General features: G+C 36.3%; 2 protein-coding genes across 6 annotated transcripts; one reads left to right on the top strand and one right to left on the bottom strand.

Annotated features, from left to right (window-relative positions):
- The first annotated feature begins 203 nt into the window (after positions 1–203).
- LOC123910783 (ankyrin repeat protein SKIP35-like) lies at positions 204–4,153 on the top strand. 4 transcript variants are annotated; one of them, XM_045962007.1, is made up of 4 exons: positions 204–331; positions 974–1,605; positions 2,054–2,486; positions 3,103–4,153. In XM_045962007.1, exons 2-4 carry the CDS (start codon positions 1,076–1,078, stop codon positions 3,907–3,909), a joined length of 1,770 nt encoding a protein of 589 aa, XP_045817963.1. In that variant the 5' UTR covers positions 204–331; positions 974–1,075; the 3' UTR covers positions 3,910–4,153. The 4 variants fall into 4 exon arrangements, with proteins under 4 accessions (XP_045817963.1, XP_045817964.1, XP_045817965.1 ...); XM_045962008.1 differs by having other exon boundaries at positions 218–323; positions 970–1,605; XM_045962009.1 differs by having other exon boundaries at positions 245–319; positions 970–1,605.
- Positions 4,154–6,497: 2,344 nt separating this feature from the next.
- Positions 6,498–17,776, bottom strand: LOC123910782 (anaphase-promoting complex subunit 2-like). Of its 2 annotated transcripts, none has more exons than XM_045962005.1 (16): positions 17,139–17,776; positions 16,977–17,069; positions 16,681–16,894; positions 15,955–16,253; positions 15,730–15,801; positions 15,365–15,609; positions 14,539–14,955; positions 14,228–14,429; positions 13,981–14,095; positions 13,783–13,865; positions 8,359–8,478; positions 8,112–8,200; positions 7,956–8,037; positions 7,127–7,318; positions 6,812–6,880; positions 6,498–6,722 (listed from the first exon to the last, which is right to left on the bottom strand). In XM_045962005.1, the coding sequence occupies exons 1-14, from the start codon at positions 17,370–17,372 to the stop codon at positions 7,166–7,168; spliced, it is 2,418 nt and encodes an 805-aa protein (XP_045817961.1). In that variant the 5' UTR covers positions 17,373–17,776; the 3' UTR covers positions 6,498–6,722; positions 6,812–6,880; positions 7,127–7,165. The 2 variants fall into 2 exon arrangements, with proteins under 2 accessions (XP_045817961.1, XP_045817962.1); XM_045962006.1 differs by having other exon boundaries at positions 6,812–6,979; positions 17,139–17,762.
- Between the last annotated feature and the right edge of the window lie 1,988 nt (positions 17,777–19,764).

The raw sequence follows: 19,764 nt of genomic DNA, 5'->3' as shown, positions 1-19,764 counted from the left end.
TAAGAGTGTTTGAGTATATTATAAAGAATATTTTATTCTATAGATTTATTTATCATAGATCAATCTATTACTAATATATTAAAATCGATATATTAAAATCGATGGAAGGGGACATTTATAGTCTAAGGCCGGATAATGGTGAAAATAAAAAATACAGTAGATTATTTATTATGGATAAAAAAAAATGACGATGATAATAATAAAGGGTCTTTAAAATAGGGTATTGCTAATCTGAAAAGAAACTCGCATAAAACAATTCATACATAGGTGAGGGCTGTGGGTTTTCTTTAACCTTTTCGTTTCTCTCTCACGCAATCAATCAATCAATCAGGTTGGTTTTCTACCTATTCATTCATTCATCTCTTTCTTCCAGGCAGTTATTATTATGTTATGTTATGTTATGATATGATATGATGATATATTTACATTTATTATTCTTTTGTGGCTGGCTTTTTTCAACTGTCCTTTCAAAACATATATTCTAATTCCCCGTCGCAGCAATTACTTTTCGAATTCGTGTTGTATGCAATGTGCAATTCTGATTAATATCATAATAATTTGTTCATATACCAAGTTGATCGGACGGACGGACAATTTTTGGATTCCTTAATTTAATTTAATTTAAGCATATCATCATCAGCATAGCATATGTGTATTTATTTCAATTGTCTGTAAAGCTAAAAATGTTGATATTAGACATTTACTCTTTTCTTTGGGTTTCAAATTTCACACGTGAGTTTTTTTTTTTGGATGCTGTCTGCTTTATACTAGTTCTAGACGCACGCAGCTACTACTTCTCCTTTTTATATTTTCCTTCATATCATATGAAAAAATCTAAAATTATACTATAAATCAAAGGAATTATTAATTTTGCTTTTCTATTTATTATTATTATTTTTTTTATTTTTTTGACGGAAATATTGCTTTTCTATTTAGTACTTGCTTTTCATGAATTTGTTCTTATATTCTTCAGGATGGATTGTTTCTCTTTTGCCTTGAACAATGGCTTTTAGCTTCACCTGCCTTGACAGAATTGGACATCATATCTGTCCAGGGGAGTAATGATTTCCTCGTGATGATTGAAGCACAACTGGAAAATCCCATTCAGATGGAAATTAAATCACAAGAGTACAAAATTGAATTCCAGGTAAATGAAAATCAATCTTTTGCAGCAGAGAAAGGAGAGCCAAGAATGTCCACTCCTCATTGTTGCAATGCCAAGAAGCTCAAATCCAGGGCCGCCATAATTGATCGTGAGAAAGTAGTGTTGGAGAAGAAACTATGTAGACAAGACAGGATTGAATTGGGTCGGTTATTGCAAGGTGCAGTGAGTTCCCATAATTGGGAACTTGCAGAAAGTTTAATTTTTGTTGCTGATCCACAAACACTTAATGATGCCTTGTGTATTACACTGGATTCCATCTGGTTCTTGAGCACAGAGCCAGAGCTTAATGGGATAACTGTATTTATCAGGAAGATCATTGCTAATGGTGCTTATGACTTCACTAGAGCTACTCTAAGGACTTCATTCCTTGCTTCATGTGTCTCTGCATGCCAGAGCAGAACAATGAGTCTTGTTGATACTATCACCGTAATGGCTCAGAGGTACAAGTTTCCATATCTATTGTGTTTCCGGGAAAGATTTTAGTCATCAATAAAACAGTTGATTTTGAAGATTTTTTTTTTTGTATGTGTGTGTGTGGGGGAGGGTATTAGGGTAGGAGAACAGTTTTCTTGTCAGAATTAGTCAGCAAACATTAGCAGTTTTATTGGACGTATTGTTAGGATTAAAACAATACTTAAAATGTTACTATATTATTTATATTTTAGTCAAGATTATTCATGCAATGTATGACCAACCAGCAAAATTTGATGCTAGTTTCCCTATGACTATCAGCTGGTGTGCAACTAGCTGATCTCAAAATATGCCTTTTCAAGTCGTATGGTAGAGGGGTTTGAATTATGTAGAAACAATGTATGCATTTTTTAGTGTGTCGGTTCAAATTTCTGCATCTATATATATTGCAGTAAAGTGAACTCTGCTTTTTGCTAGATTGCATGAGCGTCTCCAGGAATGCAATGGAGATGAAGTCTTGAAGGCAGAAGCTGGTGCTAAGGTGCAAAAGTTTACTGAATGGGCTCTGAAATGTATTGGCATCCATTCCCATCTTCAGGATGATAGTGATAATGTAATACACAACTCAGCTGTTGAGACCCAGCTCCGGTTATCTGCCTTTAAGACCTTCCTTGATCTTGCTGGCAACCACCTTACAGGGAAGGACTTCAGTGAGGCCTTTGATGCAGCTTGTTTTCCTCTTACTCTTTTCTCAAGCTCATTTGATCCAGGTTGGGCATTTGGTGTGTCGGCTTCTGTGATCCAAGGGTTGCTGGGCATGTTGGTAGAGGGAGGTGCAGACAATGTCAATCAGTGTTTCTTGGAGGCTTCACGTTTTGGCAGTACAGAACTGGTCCGTGTACTATTGCAGGTAATCTAATTTTGATTTTTTTTTTCTGTTGCATATTTTCTTAATACATTAATTAATGTTTCCACATCTAAGATAAGGAAATGATATGACACAAATACGAGGATATCTAATTTTTTTTAAAAATCAAGACACGATCTGACTGAAATACACGTTAATGCTCAATGTTTGTACAAAGATGTTCACATTGCTAATTGCTCATCAATACATAAACATATCAATAGGCAATATATGATCATCACAATTTAGAAAAGAACAAAAATGCTTGTGATCATAACAAGTAGACAGTTACTTATTCTTTTAACTAAGAATGTGTCACAAAAACAAAATATTGTAGTTACAATTGGATTATTATTGAATTGAATGTCATATCAAAGGATTGTGTAGATATGTTTCTGTCTTAATTATGCTAATTTAGTAATGGGTAGCCATTCTATTACATATGTTAAAGAAGTTTTGATATGAGAGATTTTGACATTGTCACTTTCTCCCATTTATTATATATACATGTGAATTAAGGTAATGAGTTTTGCTGGTTTTGGATGTTTTAATAATGCAAAGTGTGCTAAAAATATTTGGTTCATGTTTGTTTGGTATATTGGGAATCAAACTGATACAGATTGCCCAAAGAAACAACTTGGATGTTGATGTTGACTTGGCGTTGGGATTTGCCTCTCATTACTGCAAGATAGGCACTATGGAGTGCTTGGTGGAAGAGGGAAACGCAATAGCCTTTTTGGGCCCTTTGATGAGAGCTGCTGAGAGGGGCTGTATGCAAGTTGTTGAGTGGTTTGTGCAAAGGGGTTGCCGAGACATGGAGCTCTGCCTTGCCCTTACTGCAGCCACTTCTAGCTGCCAAGTTCACATTGCTTCTTATCTTCTTCCCCATGTACCCCAGCAGGTTCTTGCAGCACTTAGTGTTGAAATTCTCAAAGCTGCTGGTGAACGCAGTGGTGGATCTCTTGATGGTGTAGCATTTCTCCTCCAATCTGACTTCTTAGGTGACCCTGCAGCTACATATGCAGTTGCAGACATCATTGCTAAATTGGAGGATGATGCTGTTGCTCCGGAGCTAAAGGCATTTCTTAACGAGCATTGGTCAGAAGGAGCTTATATAGAGGGATTAAGGATAGGGAAAGAGCATTACATGAACCTTGTGAGAATCATTAAATGGGGCGAGTCTCCTATTTGCTTGAGAGATCTTCCTGGCCCGCTGATAGTGGCAATTGCTTATCTCCCACTTTATAGAGAGTGTGTCAAGGTGGGGGGCTGTTTGTTTTCTCAACGACTTAGGGGACAATTGGTTGAAGCCGCACGAAGTCTTGGGGATAGGGTCTTTGATGAAGTGACCAATGGAAGAGAGCTACTGTTAATTTTGGAGCGCCATCTTCCTCAATTTTTGCTCCCTCCCGCCAGTGTTGCTTAGCTAGATTTGGTTACCATTGTTATAGATTTTCCATTTTTATTTCCTCTCGCCACCCTTCTTTATTATGTAATGAATGAATGCCACCATTGTTGACAATTTATTACTGAGGGCCGGGCTTTTATGGTAGGTTTCCCTTTCCCTCTACAACCTAATGCCACCATTGTACACATTTTATAATTATTATTAGAACTGGCGTGTGGTAACACATTGCAAATGTATAGTATACTTAAGTTTGGGATCCTCATATCACAAATGTTGAAGTAAAATTTCTGATTTAAAACATCAAGGAATAAAAACGGCATAAATGCAAATAAAGTTAGTTTATTGGAAAAATTCTCTTTAGACCTTTCAATATGCTTAAGGCCCCCCAAATTTCTAAAGCATGTCGAAGGATCTAAAGAGAATTTTCAGTTTCTTGTCTCCCTTCCTTATGAGTTATTCATTCTGTGTCCTCTTGTGCTCCTCACTCGCCCCTTGAGCTTCCAGTTTTACCTCCCTGTGTAAAATGACAAAAACTTGTAAAACATTGTTTGCATGCCACATAGCGAACTGGTCGGCAGGTGAAAAAATGTCTCCCATATAGTCAAAAGTGAATGACACGTGGTCAAATGTGATTGATTACGTGTGTCTATGCCATAACTCTAGCCAATTTACAAAAGTTTGAAAATCTTAGTCAAAACTTTTCAACGTGCCTATACTAACAGCTTCACCAAAGTTTGGAATATATTTGATTCAAAACTATTAAAAGGTTCCTCTACTAAATATGTTATCATTTGAAACAACTTGAAAGAACCGAAAAAATGGCAAGAGCATTTGACTGCATCAAAGACATCAATCCCAAAAAAGAGCTATGGAAACTGTCTGTCAAGGTTGATGGCATAGTGAGTTGGAAAAAGTATTTTCTATGTCATTTTTTATTTTATTTTTATCTCATTTATTAATTACTATAATTTATAAAAAAAAAAACTTTTATGAACACAATTGAATCATCATCTTCATCACCATCCTCTTTCATCTTCATTTTCATAAAACTATCACCATCAATAAATCTAAACCCAACAAATTAATTAATCCCAAACTTCATTTTCCTTTCACAATATTCTCCCTAAAACCATTTCTTTTTTACTCAAAACTCTTTTTTTTTTTCAACATTTTTTTCCCAGAAAATCCCAAAATGGGTTTTGGAGTGGAAATTGCAACGAATTTTTTCACAGTGCATTCACATCACAAGCACCGACTCAATCAGAGTTCTATGCATCATGGGTTTTTCATTTCCCCTCAATTTTCCTTGTGAGCTAATTTTTTTTTTTGGGTCACAGGTTGTTGATTTTGAGATTTTTAAGTTTCTAGGTTATGTGATTTTTGAATTTTGATTTGTTGAATCTTTTGATTTTCGGATGAATTATAAAAGATAGGCAAAATTAGGCAAAATTATACGGTAGGTTCTCTATCTTATTTTTTTATAACACTTTGATCTTTATTTTTTTGGTGACACTTTATAACACTTTGGTCTTTTTTTTGGAACACTTTGGTTATTTATCTTATTTATTTATTTATTTGTAACATTTTAGTTTTTTTTTTTGTAACACTTTGGTAATATAATAAGATAAATTACCAAAGTATTAAAAAAAAGTAAAGGATCAAAGTGTTAAAAAAAATAAGTTAAGGACCTGTTGTGTAATTTTGTCTAAAATATAAGATTTAAAGTGTTTGAGAGCTTAAGTGAGAGTGTGTAAGATTGGGTGCTTTGAAAAAAAATGTATTCCATGGAATGGATGTTGAAGAAGGTGTAGAATGTTGAAGATGACCTTGGCTTTGGTTAATGATGATGATTCAATTATGTCATCAAAGTTTTTGTTTTTATTTATTAATCCATAAGGAATAATACTTCGAAAAAATTACACATACTAAAAAAACAAATTGTATATAGTTATTTTCATTTAATACTGTTATAAATTTAAATTTATTTCATGTATATCTTTATTTAATTACTCTTAATTCACCGTCACTCAACACTTTGTCATTAATGAGTATGTCATGTCACTTAAATTGGAGAGGGATTAAAAAACTTCATTGACTTTTAAAATATAGGACCAAAATGATTGATTTAGAAAAATGGTACTAAAATTTGAAAATATGTAAATAAGGGGAACAAGATTGCATTTAAATCTTAGTTTAATTCCTCTATAATTTACACAATTTTGTATATCCCCCTTGTTCTTATAGATCGGAATTAAAGTGTTTCTTCAATCATCCAACATTTTCTTTGTCCTCGTAATCTCGTAAAAAAGTTTGGTAGGCCACACAGTTCCTATATCTCCAAGACTTTTCCACACCAATAGGTATATTGTGTGGCTCAACTACCTTATCATTACTCATCCTTTTCAACGCTTCTTTTACCTGGTAATCAAAACTGAATTTTACATAATCTGGTTTCATCTCCCTGTCAGCCTAGGGCCGAATAGAGACCTTTGATATCAATTACAACATTATTTCTGGGTTTCAGTATGTTTCAGATAATCCGAGCAAATGGAAGTTTGGGAGAAAAATATAGGACGCATGATAAACACATTGGGTGGGAAAAGTAATAGTAAAAAAATTGGCATACAAATCTATTTGATATGTACAATAAACTAACACTTCATAAATATAACTTTTCCAATTAGGCTGTACAAGTTCATGGCCAAAAGGATTATTTCAGCTCACTACTTTAGAATGTACATTCCATCCCGAAGTTCTAACTTCTCCTCGGAGACTAGACTAGACAAAAAGCTTTGCAGCTGTTGGAGTGATTTGTCGGCAATGCAAAACTTCTGCGGTTATAAAAAGAAGAATCACATAATTAATCTTGTTGATCATGCTATATCTCCAAACATTCATGAAGGTGTAAAACCATTCTTACCATGAGCATATTGTGAATGCGATCTAATGTCATGCTACCAATGTTTTTGAGCATCCCCAAGATAAATTTCTGCCACAAGACAACGCATGTTAGATGTCTTTATTCGCAAGATTTCACATTACATAGTGTTTGAACTCGTGCGGCCCAATCCATCATCTCAAGGGAAAACTGGAAAAGATTTATCACATATTGTGTAAACTAAGAGTAACATGCAGATAGTGAAAAAGGTCTGCTTTTAAAATTATGAAAGCAAGTCACAAATATCAATTAAAGTTAGTACAGTTCAAAATTAATGAAGAACTTAATTTCATATACCTCATACACAGTCATCTCCATCCGAAGTTGATTTTCTACTTAGGCCCCAGATCTGTCTTCCAGCGCATCGTCTCCAAGAAGTTCCTGAGCGTTGCCACTGCCTCCTCCATTCTTACTTGTCTCAGCCATGTTTTCCACAATGGTGTACACATGGTCAGAGGATTCTGCCCCTGTTGACTCTTCAATAACCCCCTGCGTACAAAAAAGACAGCCACAAGTGAAGTTACATCTTCACCGCTAAACTTATAACTTGTGGTCTCAAACATAGAATCCGTATTTGAATCAATGAAAAAGGTGCTCCTTTTGTAGGAGAGTACATAAACTTGTTTTTGCTATAATTAGAACTCGATGAATCCAAAGACCCTCAAAATTCCTGGGACCATTGCTCTAAACTCAGCCTTTGCACTGTTTCTAATAACTACACCTTGCTTCTTACTTCTCCGTGTTACCAAGTTTCCCAAACATAGGTACAATAACCTGAAGTTAACTTTATATCTGTAATGGATCCTGCTCAATCAGCATCAGTAAATATAGCTACATTCTTATCACTAGTTTTTCCAAATAACAAGCCTTTTCCGGAGAGTACATAATCACACTCCATAAATTAAGGAGTGATTGGAATAGAAAAAATAAATAGAATCGATATAAATATTTATAAAATATTTCAACAAACAGCAAATCATGCCATTGAAATAGTGTAAACTAACTAGAATTTTTGTTTTGGAAAATCCAACAAAAGTTTCCAGATTGAACAAGAGAAAAAAATAACCATGAAAGGGAAGTGTTTACTAATGCCTAAATGTATGCCGAGAAAATTTAACAGATTTACCTTGTTTATCCAAAAATTGATTCTCCTAATTAATACATCCACAGGTATCCCAATAGCAGCCGCAAGGTTTTTAGAAGTCCAACTGAAAGCAGAAACATAATATGAAACTACGGTCAAAACAACCAGACTAAAAGTATTGATGGATTGTGACAATACCTCATTTGATCTTGAAACTTCATAATCATAGATGCAAGAACAGGGGCTACAGTGAATTGCATTACCCTATCTTCAAACTGCAACTCCAGCTATACCATTGAGCATGACAATATTAGGCAAAAAAATAAAAATAGAGTCAAAACTGTAAAGAATGCGAAAGGGGTAACACCACAAATCAAATTCAACAAACTTGCTAAATATCCCTAGACAATGAGATTTGGAAAAATAAATAAATAGAGCAACTGACCTTGACAGTCCCAAGACTTTTTTTCCACTGAAGCTTACGGGGTGTTTTGATTTCAGTAAATCTCTTCGCATAATCAGAGAGAAGCTGGTCAACAGGTTCAGGCAGGTTAAGGGGCTCATCCTGTAATTATCTTCGAAGTCAATCATAGAACAGAGACAACTTTGCAGGACAACAATGCAATTGATAAAAATATATTTTGGTTGGACAATTCATTTTATTTTAAAGACTAGACTATTATCACACTTCTAATTGAACTAAACAGTGATTGCCCGGTGGACCCACTGTCCTCGGGTGAGAAATTTTTCGGCAAACCGTGCTTCAACTCCAGTTTACCCCTCCTCCATAGCAGTGACACTTTCCGGCATCTAGATTCATCACTTTCCGTCACAAACCACCACTTCCGCCGCCGCCCATTCTGGCGAACTTTCTGGCAACAGACCACAGCACATCCAAATCGGAATCCTTAATCCGGCCTGTCACCGAAATCTCCGCTGCAGGTACCCCGTCATGCTCCTGCATGTGCCGCCTCTCTGTCCGGTGCAAAACTCCACGAGCCGTGTCAGTTTCAAATTCCAATCCACGGAAATACGTGGTACAAACAAGACTTTCTGTCTCTCCTGTTCGGACGTATTTTCTCTCTCCGACAATTTCAACGCGCTGTTTGTGGACTGTTAATTATTCTCGGGGGCGATCATCCACATCCTCATCCCAAATATTCTTCTAAGGCATTTACGCAATCATGAAGATTTCCTCCAGTGGGTAAAGTTTCAGAATCTGCTGTTACGCAATCATTTGTTTGCAACTTTCAGTCACCTTCTCTTAACCCATGGGTTCTTGATAATGGTGCATCTTGTCATATTACTGGTAATAAGGCTCTTTTCTCCTCTCTCACCATATATGGCTACTTACCTGGTGTCGTTTCAGCCAATGGTTCTGAAGTACAGTCTCAAGGAATTGGCATTTGGCACTGTCCGAATTCTCCCTTCTTTATCAATTACATTTGTCCTTTACCTGACTGGATGTTCATTTAATTTAAATTCTACAAGTCGACTGACTCGTTCACATGATTGTGTTGTCTATTTTACTAATGGCAATGTTAGTATGTTACTTTGCAGGATCAGATTTCTAAAAGGCAGCTTGGTGTCGGATGTAAGTCTTATGGCCTTTATTATCTCAAACCCATCAACAGCGTGCCCTCCAACAGATTCCCCTCTTACTATGCATGATCAGTTAGGTCACCCAAGTCTCCTCAAACTTCAAAGGTTGGTCCCCAAATTATCTGGTTTGCATTGTGAGTCGTGTCAGTTAGGAAAACACACTCATAGTCATTTGCCCAATTGAGTCGAAAAACGAGCATCGTCCCCTTTGCTTTAGTTCACTCTGATGTTTGGGGAACCATCTTGACTTCGGACTCCAAATATTTTGTTACTTTTATTGGTGATTTTTCCCGTTGCACATGGTTACATTTGATGAAAAACATATTTGACTTATTCTCTATTTTTGAGCAATTTTATCATGAAGTTAAAACTCAATTTGGATAATGCCAAAGAATATTTGTCTCACCAATTTCAAAAGTTTATGGCCTCTAATGGTATTCTTCACCAAAATTCTTTTGCCCAGACACCTCAACAAAATTGGGTAGCCAAACACAAAAATCGACATCTCATTGAAACCACTAGAACTACTTCATAGTAATGTTCCGTCTCATTTTTATAAATCACATGCCTTCATCGATCTTAAGTAATCAAGTCCCACTCTTGATCCTTTTCTCTAATACCCCTTTACACTTGCTTCCGCCCCGTGTCTTTGGGTCCACATGTTTTGTCCACGATCTTTCTTGTTCTTCACGCGACCCCTCCTGCACACCCTCCTGGAGACCTTCCCGCGGAGCCTCCCATACCACGACCTCTTCAAACTTGCCACCTTCGTCAACAACCATCTGCTGTGCATGTTCCGCCACCTGTTTAAGATACTGAGGTCATTCCAAACACTCTTCCTTCGCCACCGCCTTTACCAGATCCGATCGTAGAACTTCCATTGCTATTCGTAAAGGTATACAACGTACTCAAATTCCATCTCCTCATTACATTGACTTGTTTGTCTTCTGTTTCTATTCCAAAATCTCCATGTGAAGTGTTATCTACTCAGCTTGGAGGCAAGCAATGATTGACGAGATGTGTGCTCTCTAAAGCAATGGTACCTGGGAACTAGCTCCTCTACCTCATGGGAAGTCGTTAATAGGTTGTTGTTAGCTTTATACGGTGAAAGTTGGTCTTTATGGTAAGATTGATCGTTTTAAGGCTCACTTGGTGGCCAAGGGATATAATCAGAAAGTTGGTCATAATTATACATTTTCACCTGTCGCCAAAATGGCATCTGTTAGACTCTTTCTATCTATTGCATCTATTTGCCATTGGCCACTCCATCCACTTGACGTTAAAAATGATTTTTTTGCCTCGTGATCTTGAAAAGGAAGTATATATGGAGCAACCACCTGGGTTTGTTGCTCGGGGGGTGTCATCTACCTTAGTTTGTCGGCTACACATGTCCCTTTATGGTCTTAAACGATCTCCTCGAGCTTGGTTTGGCAGATTCAGCACAGTAGTGAAACAGTTTGGTATGATTTGTACTGAAGCTGACCATTCTATTTTGTAACTGAGCCGAATGACGCATTTATCTCATAGTTTATGTAGATGATATTGTCATAACCAGTAGTGATCAAGAGTGAATACTCCATTTAAAACATCTTTCTAATGAGGTTCAAACTAAAGACTTTGGTAAAGTCTATTACTTTTTGGGTCTTGAGGTAGCCCAATCCAAGGACGGCCTTGTAATTTCACAAAGGAAATATGCTATGGATATTCTTGAAGAAACATGTCTATTGAATGCCAAGCCAGTTGATACTCTTATGGATCCAAATGTCAAACTTCTACCTAATCAGGGGGAGCCTCCATCTGAGTCAAGGAGATATAGAAGATTGGATGGAAAATTTAATTATCTCAAAGTCACTCGCTCAAATATTTCCTTTGCAGCTAGTGTGGTAAGCCAATTCTGAAATTCTCCTCGTCAAGAACACATGAATGCTTTAATTCGGATTCTTAAATACTGGTGCTCCAGGAAAAAGTCTCATTTATGAGGATAAAGGACATACTCGGATAGTTGGATACTCAGATGCTAATTGGACAGGCTCACCCATTGATAGACAATCCACTTCTGGGTATTGTGTACTTATTGGAGGAAACCTGATATCCTAGAAGAGTGAGAAACAAAATGTAGTTGCAAGATCAAGCACTGGGGGAGAATATAGGACTATGGCACTAGTAGCATGTTGGTTGAAGCAGTTATTCAAGGAACATCAATTCGAAGAAGCACCACCAATGACAGTTATATGTGATAATCAAGCCGCGTTGGATATTGCCTCAAATCCAGTCCTTCATGAGAAAACCAAACATTGAGAAGATTGAATCAGGAGACACCGTCACAAGCTTTGTCAATTCAAATGATCAGTTGGCGGATTTTTTCCAAAATCCATGCGGGGTTCTAGAACAAGTTATATATGTGGCAAGCTTGGCGCATTTGACTTATATGCTCCAGCTTGAGGGGGAGTGTTGTAAATATATTCTAGCTTAATCTAGAAGTTACTTAGCCTAGCATATTATGTAGAATATTTATTTTGTAATTAAGTGTATAATCCCCTATATAATAGACCTTCTGCAATGCTATTCAGTCACACGGTTTTTGGCATGTGTCTCTCTTTTCTCTCTCATTCAACTATGCTACAACAAATTCTTGTTAGTTTGAGGAAACTCTCCACGAGTTTATATGGAATAACATTAAAGCAGAATATAAAAAAAATAAAAAAAAATTGAAACTGTTTAGGCTTCTTCAAAAAGAAGCTATCAAAATTTTAAACCTGATTTGATTTGTCTCCACTTTCCTTTTTTTGAAAGAGAAGTACCAATGCAGTGCAGCATTAACTTCTTACATATACAAAGTGAGTAGAAAATTTACTTTCGGAAAATATAAATTCGCCTCAACATAATGGACAAAAGTAAAAACAAATGAGAGATGACCGTGTAGAAGACGGGGGAATAAAGACAGAAGTTAAGTTTTGGATTAGAATTGCTTGTGACAGGGTAAGGATGAGTGGCCTAAAATAATTCAGATTTACAAACTACGGAATTGAGAAACAGGAGAACCCTGAAATTTGAAATATATGGTAAGGGAATCAATTATAATCCCTACATCTCATGTGTAGAAGTCATTCTTATCAAACAAAAATCAGTAAGAACAACATCCAACTGCAGATTATGTATGGGTATTTTCATTGAAGAATTGATATTTTCATTGAAGAATAGCGGTTTGCCAAAAAAACGATATGAGAAATATCGGATAGCGTAGCGGGTAAATAGCAGAAGCCGCAAAGTGGTTAAAATAAATAATTATATATAAAACAAAACATAAAATACAAATAAAAGCTACACGATATTAAAAAAATTGATCGACATTAATCTGAAAATCTCAAATTCAAACAACTAATAAAGCAAAAAACAGAAATTAAAAACAACTTAAAACTCAAAAGCTAAGTAGTACAAACTTCAAAACAACTAATAATCGGTAGTTCTAGCTCTAACTGGTGATAAAAGATCGAATTATCATCCTCCTTTTCCCCAACATAATCATTATATCCTCACTTTCAGAAAGTGAGGCATATCTTTCGCTTCTTCAATTGATTCATCTGAATCAATGTTACCCAACCCATCAAGCATATCAAGCTTCGCTCTTTGATAAGCTTCACTTTCTTACTTCTTTTTATTCTTAGCATTCACTCCACCACTTCACATTGTTTTTATTGTTTTTTAATATACGTCAACCGCTTATTTTAAATAAATAAAAAAATATTGGTCCACTGACGCCACCGCTAAAAGCCTAAAATATTACCCAATTCCGATATCAATACATAGCGGCTATACCGGTTTATGAGAAAAACGGCGCTATTTTGAGCATAGCGGAGTCAAGATGCCGTACCGGATTTCGTATCGGATTGCCAAAATTCCGATACGCAATACCGGTATACCGGCACTATACCAGATATTTAACAACACTAAGTAGTGAGAACTACAGTCTGAATCATAACATAAATAAATTAATTTTTTACGATATCTGAAATTAAAAATAAGAAGAAGAAAAAAAAAAACAGGTTGAGTACCACTAGGCAGTGATGAGCCCATATTATGGTAAACAAAATGTAATTGCAGATTGTGTATCGGCATTTTCATTTAAGAAATAATATCAATGAATTAAGTATAATATTCAGGCTGAGTAGTGAGAATTATAATTTGAAACATATCATAAATACATCAAATTTTTCACAATATCTGAAATTCAAAAAAAATGATCAATAAAACAATTTTATCTGCAGACCTGAATTGGAGGCCAGAAATTAGAAGATATGATAGTGGAAGCTATTTTATCCATGGATATTGCATTGTTTTCGACCTCCACACCTAAGAGCGCATAGCCAAATTTTGGCGAAATGGAATTGAAGCAAATAATAGTTAAAAATATATTTGGCAAATTGGCAATGATCACAAATAAGGGATATTTGAACTTGGAAATTACTTGTCTGAGGTGGCTGAATTATGGTAGCTTTGATGTTAGTGTTGACTCTCTTTGAGCCAATTAGATCATTGAGCATAATCTCACATTTTTGTAGGCTGCTGTCTCCGAAATGTATCTACAGAAAAAAGCATTAAAGAGACTTTTAAATAGGAATATCAAAATCAAGAATGCCTACACACAAAAAATGATAAAATATTAACCTTTCGGTCAAACAAAGCAGCAACATGAGATTTATTTGAATAAGTACCTTAAGGAGTTCTAGAGTACGTATCTCTGAGTCAATATCATAATCAGATTTATTTAGAAGTTTCTCAGCAAGCATAGTTTGATATTCCTGAATCAAGTGATCTTTTGAACCAATTATGCCAACAATCATCCCAAGTACGTCAACCTTCCTTTGGTTTCTGCTTCCCTTCAATGGATCGGCATCCATAGGATCAGGTTGCCATCTGCTTGGAAAATCCCATTTAGAAGAAACATCAATTTAACAACCTGGCAGGTAGACCACATCAGAAAGAACAGTGAAAACTGCAAATCAAAATTCATTATATAATATACCGTGTGGCATTGATCCATGCTTGCCTATCATCAGTGTTAAAATCATCATCAATACCAAAATTTTCTTGAACTTCTTTATCTCTATTCAACTCTTCAAGAAGGCTATCTCCGAGATTTCCAGATGCACTTGAGTTCCCACTCGTCCCATCTGTCAGCATGGTCACTATGCATTTTATTGTATCTCTCCTTCCTCTTAAATAATCTCTTATTGGTTCACCAACTGCCTCAAGGAAAACACCTTCAGGATCTATTGTCCTTAGGGCTTTAATAGTCGAAACATATTGGTGTAATATATCGTTGGTTGATGCGCCTGCAGTAAGAAGGCGATAATGCAGTGCAGAAATAAATGACTCCACCAGCTTTGAATGTTGTCTGGTGTATTCAAGGCAAAGTTTTAAGTCTTCAATTGCAGGAGAGCTTCAAGTATCATCAGAGAGAAAAGGAAATATAAATGCTCAGAAATGTATAAACAAATGAGATATGATCTAGCGAAGAATTTGTTTGTTAAGTTAGTGCTTATTGTCGGAGTTCAAAATTTACTCAAGCCAAGGTTAAACCATGCAGCTGGATGAAGCATTAGTTTTATAATTAAATTAAATTTTCATTGTCCAGTTGTACAACCAAAAACATCAATTTTCAACAGCACTAAACTTAGAAAAACCGCCATTTTCCTTCTACTGCTGCATGAAGCTATACCCACTAAACATGTTTCCGTCAATGCAGTTGATAATGCCATTCAATTTAATGAGACATAAAAGAAGGTAATTAATTATTTTTCTAACAGAGAACCCATAAGGAAAGCTGGTAATTACAATTAACAAACTACCTCTCAGGATAATCAACAATTATCTCAAACAATTTGGCTATCCTTAAATCTTGTAGTGTTTCGTAAGCAAAATATTCCAGCCGCAACTTCCATCTGACAAGACTTTCAGAGGGAGTATCAATTCCAAGACAACATGATGATGGTTTCGGCGCTAAGGGTGATTTGAGACCTGATGAAGTAATTTCGTAACTAACAAAGTTGCCAAGATAGACAAGAAGGGCATGGACAAACTGGAGAGGAACGGCCTAAATGATTCCAGTCATAAGCATCGTATGTTAGAATCGTGAAAACATTGTTTATCTAAACAGGCTAGCATAGACACGCACACAATGTATACACATACAAAACATATAGGCACTACAAACCTGTATCCAGCTTTGAATAGATTGTAAGACAGAACTCCTAAAATCATCTCCGGCTACATCATATACTTTTGCCTGAAATTCAGACAAATGAGTCAATGACCTAGCCAAAGATTATGCTCTCAAACAGAGACAGTTGATAAGTGCAACATAAAGGTGAAACAAAAGATGGGAAGAGACTGAGGAAAAGCGGAAGATCCAGATTTTGAATTTCATAAACAAGCTCACCTTTAGTAGTAAGAATATAGCAGAAGCATAAGCATCTTCAGCCATAGAAGTAAATCCGAGACTTTTGAGATCAAGAACAACTTTTCCAATGTTGTTCACCATTTTACTGTTTTCTGAGAAACGAAGGTCGCTGTAGCACACATCGACATTCATCTCACCATCATTGTTGCATATTTTTACTTTTTCATCTAAATCCATGGCATCCTTACTTAGAGGTATATCGTCAGCGAACTCACCATCCATGGTTGTACTTGTATGTAACTCCTCCAACCTTCTTTTAAAATACCAACGCAATATAGCTAATGGTAGAAAATGGAAAAGAATATAAGGCAATTAGAACTCATTAGTGCCATCTTTTCATTTTGTATCTCATTCTTACTACTATCAATACAACAAGCTTTCAAGTTTTTCTCTATCATTTCCATGTTTCTTAACAGACAGAAAGGGCAGTAACTACATTTCTAATGAGAAAATCTTTGAAGCAAGTAGAATATTTTTAAGAAAATCAAAGAAGCCGTTACACTAAGAACTGAACTATATCACTTTCACTGGTGTATATTATAGCAAGCAGAAGACTGCGAAGTTCAATGTGAAAACCAAGAGCATTGTTGACATGATTTATTATATAAGAAAAATTGAAAGCTATAAATGTATTTATTTATTATAGTATGAAATAGCAAGCCTTCATTTACATTAACATAAGACATGAATAAATTTGTTACAAACCAGGGAAAACCGGAGGAAGTGTAGTCATAAGCACTGAAGAGACAATCCATTGATACTTAGAGATGAGATAATTTGTTTCTGCCTCTAACATTTGATCCTTGAAAGATTGCAAAGCCTGGACCAAAATTAAAAGACACTTCTCATGAGACTGTTTCTCCAAAGAAATTTGTTCCAAAGCATTACACAACACACTCTCAATCTCATCTTCATCAATCTGTTTCATTAAACACAATAAATCAAGCATGGAAAACCACAACCAAAACTATGATAAGTTAGGTTCATAAATAAAAACTCACATTGATATCATCATTCTCGTCCAAACCAACAAAACCAGCGTAAGGATCGAAATGCCGCCAAAATCTCGATGCCCCGTTTCGCTGAAACGTTTCCTGTGAGCAAAAGGGATGAATAACAATTGGAACATCTTAATGTAAAAAGTGAAATGCTTTGTTGGGTACCTCTAAGACTTTGAGAAAGTGGTCAGGAACGAGTGATTCCAGGCCGTGTTTGCAGAGGGTGTGAACGTGAGAAACAAATTCAGCGCCGAATGAGATGTCGCCGGCACTACCGAGAAGAAGAGATTGTGTGGCGTTGCAGAAGGCGTTGTAGCTGTCAAGGATTTCGTGAAGTTGATCTTCGGTGACTGTGTCTAAAATCCCTAGGTTGAACAGAGAGGAATGAGAATCCTCCATCGATATAAATTTGTGTGAGGCAATGCAGTTGAACTTCAACTAATCAGCAATACAACATCTTTGCGCTGACTTAATACCCTAAGTTTTGCAGCTCGATTTGATTTAGTTTGGTTCCGCTTATATATATATGAATACTAACGTTCCTACTTCCTCTTCTTCACTCTGTTACTAACAATCCACTAACGTTCCTAATTTCTCATGACGATGTTTTTGTCCTGAATCTGAAAATGACGGCAAACGGCAACGGCGTTTGGACGGAAAGATAAAGAAACAGAGACACAAGGGCGGCGGTTGCGAGCGGCGCTGGAACGGAAGAAGAAGGGTGACGGCGATGAGAGGAGGAGTGTAAGCTGTATTGCATGAGGAAGAGGAACATGAATGTGCGAGGAAGAAGGGACTCGTCCGAAATTTTAAAATTCTTCAAATACCCCCTAAAATTTGGAAATTTGAAATTGTAAACAGTTAATCAAATTATTCACTGCTTCATTTATTCCGTCTATTTTGATGACGTGACCGTTAACTGTATACGTGGCACCTGCTAGTCATAGTCTATGTTACTGGGACTCATTTGAGTGTGGGTATTTGACCGAAATTTGTAACAAATATATCACTATAATGGTCATATTTAATGGTATTATGAAATTTTAACGGTCAAATACCCCCTCAAATTTATAACATATTGTCAAATAGCTTCAGTCAAATTGCTCCATGTGACGTGGCATACTAATATTGTACCGATCATCATGTCACGTCACCCTTTATTAGCCACATCATCGCACTTAACGGAACAAACTAACGGAGAGGGCAATTTGATTGATATTTTACAATTTCAGAGGTATTTGCCTATTCCAAATTTTGGGAGTATTTGACGAATTTTGAAATTTAAGGGGTATTTGACATTTCACTCGAAAAAAAAGTGTTTTTTTTCTTCAATTAAACAAATGTACTTCTTTTTAAATTTTAAATCTGAACCATTGAAATTGTTATATGCCACATGTTATACATCTAAGCAATGAACTGGAAAAAATGGAGCATAACGAAATGGAGGTGATCTGAACTCTTTTTCCACACAAAACACTAACGTAGTAACGTTCCTACTTCCTCTTCTTCACTCTGTTTCTAACAATCCATTTTTCTCTCTTCCAACTGAAATTATGTTTTCTCCTTTCAATGGATAAAAACTCTAGCTTGAATTTAGATTATTGATAATTTCACATTTCTATCATTCAAACTTTGATTTAGATTATTTCAAAAGAGTTGCAAAATATTACTTTCAAACTGAGTTTGTTTAATTTAGATTTATTCATACACTTCTATTTATTCAAATTTTGATTTATATAATTCATACATCCTATATTCAAAAGAAAACAACATGGTAATTTGTTTGAAATTGGAGTATGTTTGCCTTCTTTTAATTATTTTCCCTTTACAACACAAAAAGAAATAAAAATACATGTTGCCTTCTTTTCCTCTGATATTGCTTAAGTCTGTCTTGACCTCTCTGCCTGTCTATGCATTTTCCTTCTTCAAAGCTCCCTCATGTACTATCTCTTCTATTAAATCTCTTTTGATTATTTATTTATTTATTTATTTATTTTTTTGGGGGGGGAGGATGCTAGGAAAACCTCTTGGATTAGTTGAAAAATTATTTGTATACGTAGGGAGTATGAGGGTTTGGGGGTTTGGCAGTTGAGGGATTTTAACTTGGCTTTGTTAGGAAAATGGTGTTGGGGGGTGTTGATGGACAGAGGGGGTCTGTGGTTTAAAGTGTTAGCGGCTCGCTATGGTCTGGAGGGAGGTAGGGTGAAAGCGGGGGACAGACGATGGTCTATGTGGTGGAGGGAGATTGTGAGGATTATGGATGGTGTTTGAGGGTCTGATGAAGGGTGTTTTGGGGAGAGTATCTTAAAAAAGGTGGGGGATGGGTCTGATACTTTGTTTTGGATTGATCCTTGGTTGGGCGGGATTCCGTTGTGTGAGAGGTTTAGGTGTTTGTTTGACTTGTCAAAGAACAAATCAGGCTCGGTAGCTGAGATGACATCTTTAGGGTGGGAGACAGGAGGGGGGCGTGGGTGTGGTGGAGGCAGTTGAGGGCATGGGAGGAGGAAATGTTGGGGTAGTGTCAGACCTTACTTCTTGATGTCTCTTTGCAGGCTCAGCTTTCAGATAAGTGGCTTTGGTCGCATGATCCTGATCAGAGCTACTCAGTCTAGGGCGCTTACCAGTCTTGAATTATCAGGACTCGATTATCTTGGATCCTAGTTATGGTCTTAGTTGGCACAAAAGTATCCTGAAGGTTTCTATTTTTGCATGGCGTTTATTGCGGGATCGATTGCCCACAAAAGTCAACCTAGTTACCCGAGGCATCCTACCGGCTACAACTGAGCTTGCT

The sequence above is a fragment of the Trifolium pratense genome, linkage group LG2, assembly GCF_020283565.1.
Source record: "Trifolium pratense cultivar HEN17-A07 linkage group LG2, ARS_RC_1.1, whole genome shotgun sequence".
Classification (NCBI taxonomy): domain Eukaryota; kingdom Viridiplantae; phylum Streptophyta; class Magnoliopsida; order Fabales; family Fabaceae; genus Trifolium; species Trifolium pratense.
The sequence above is the reverse complement of the archived record's forward strand: the minus strand, read 5'-3'. Positions and strand labels throughout refer to the sequence as shown.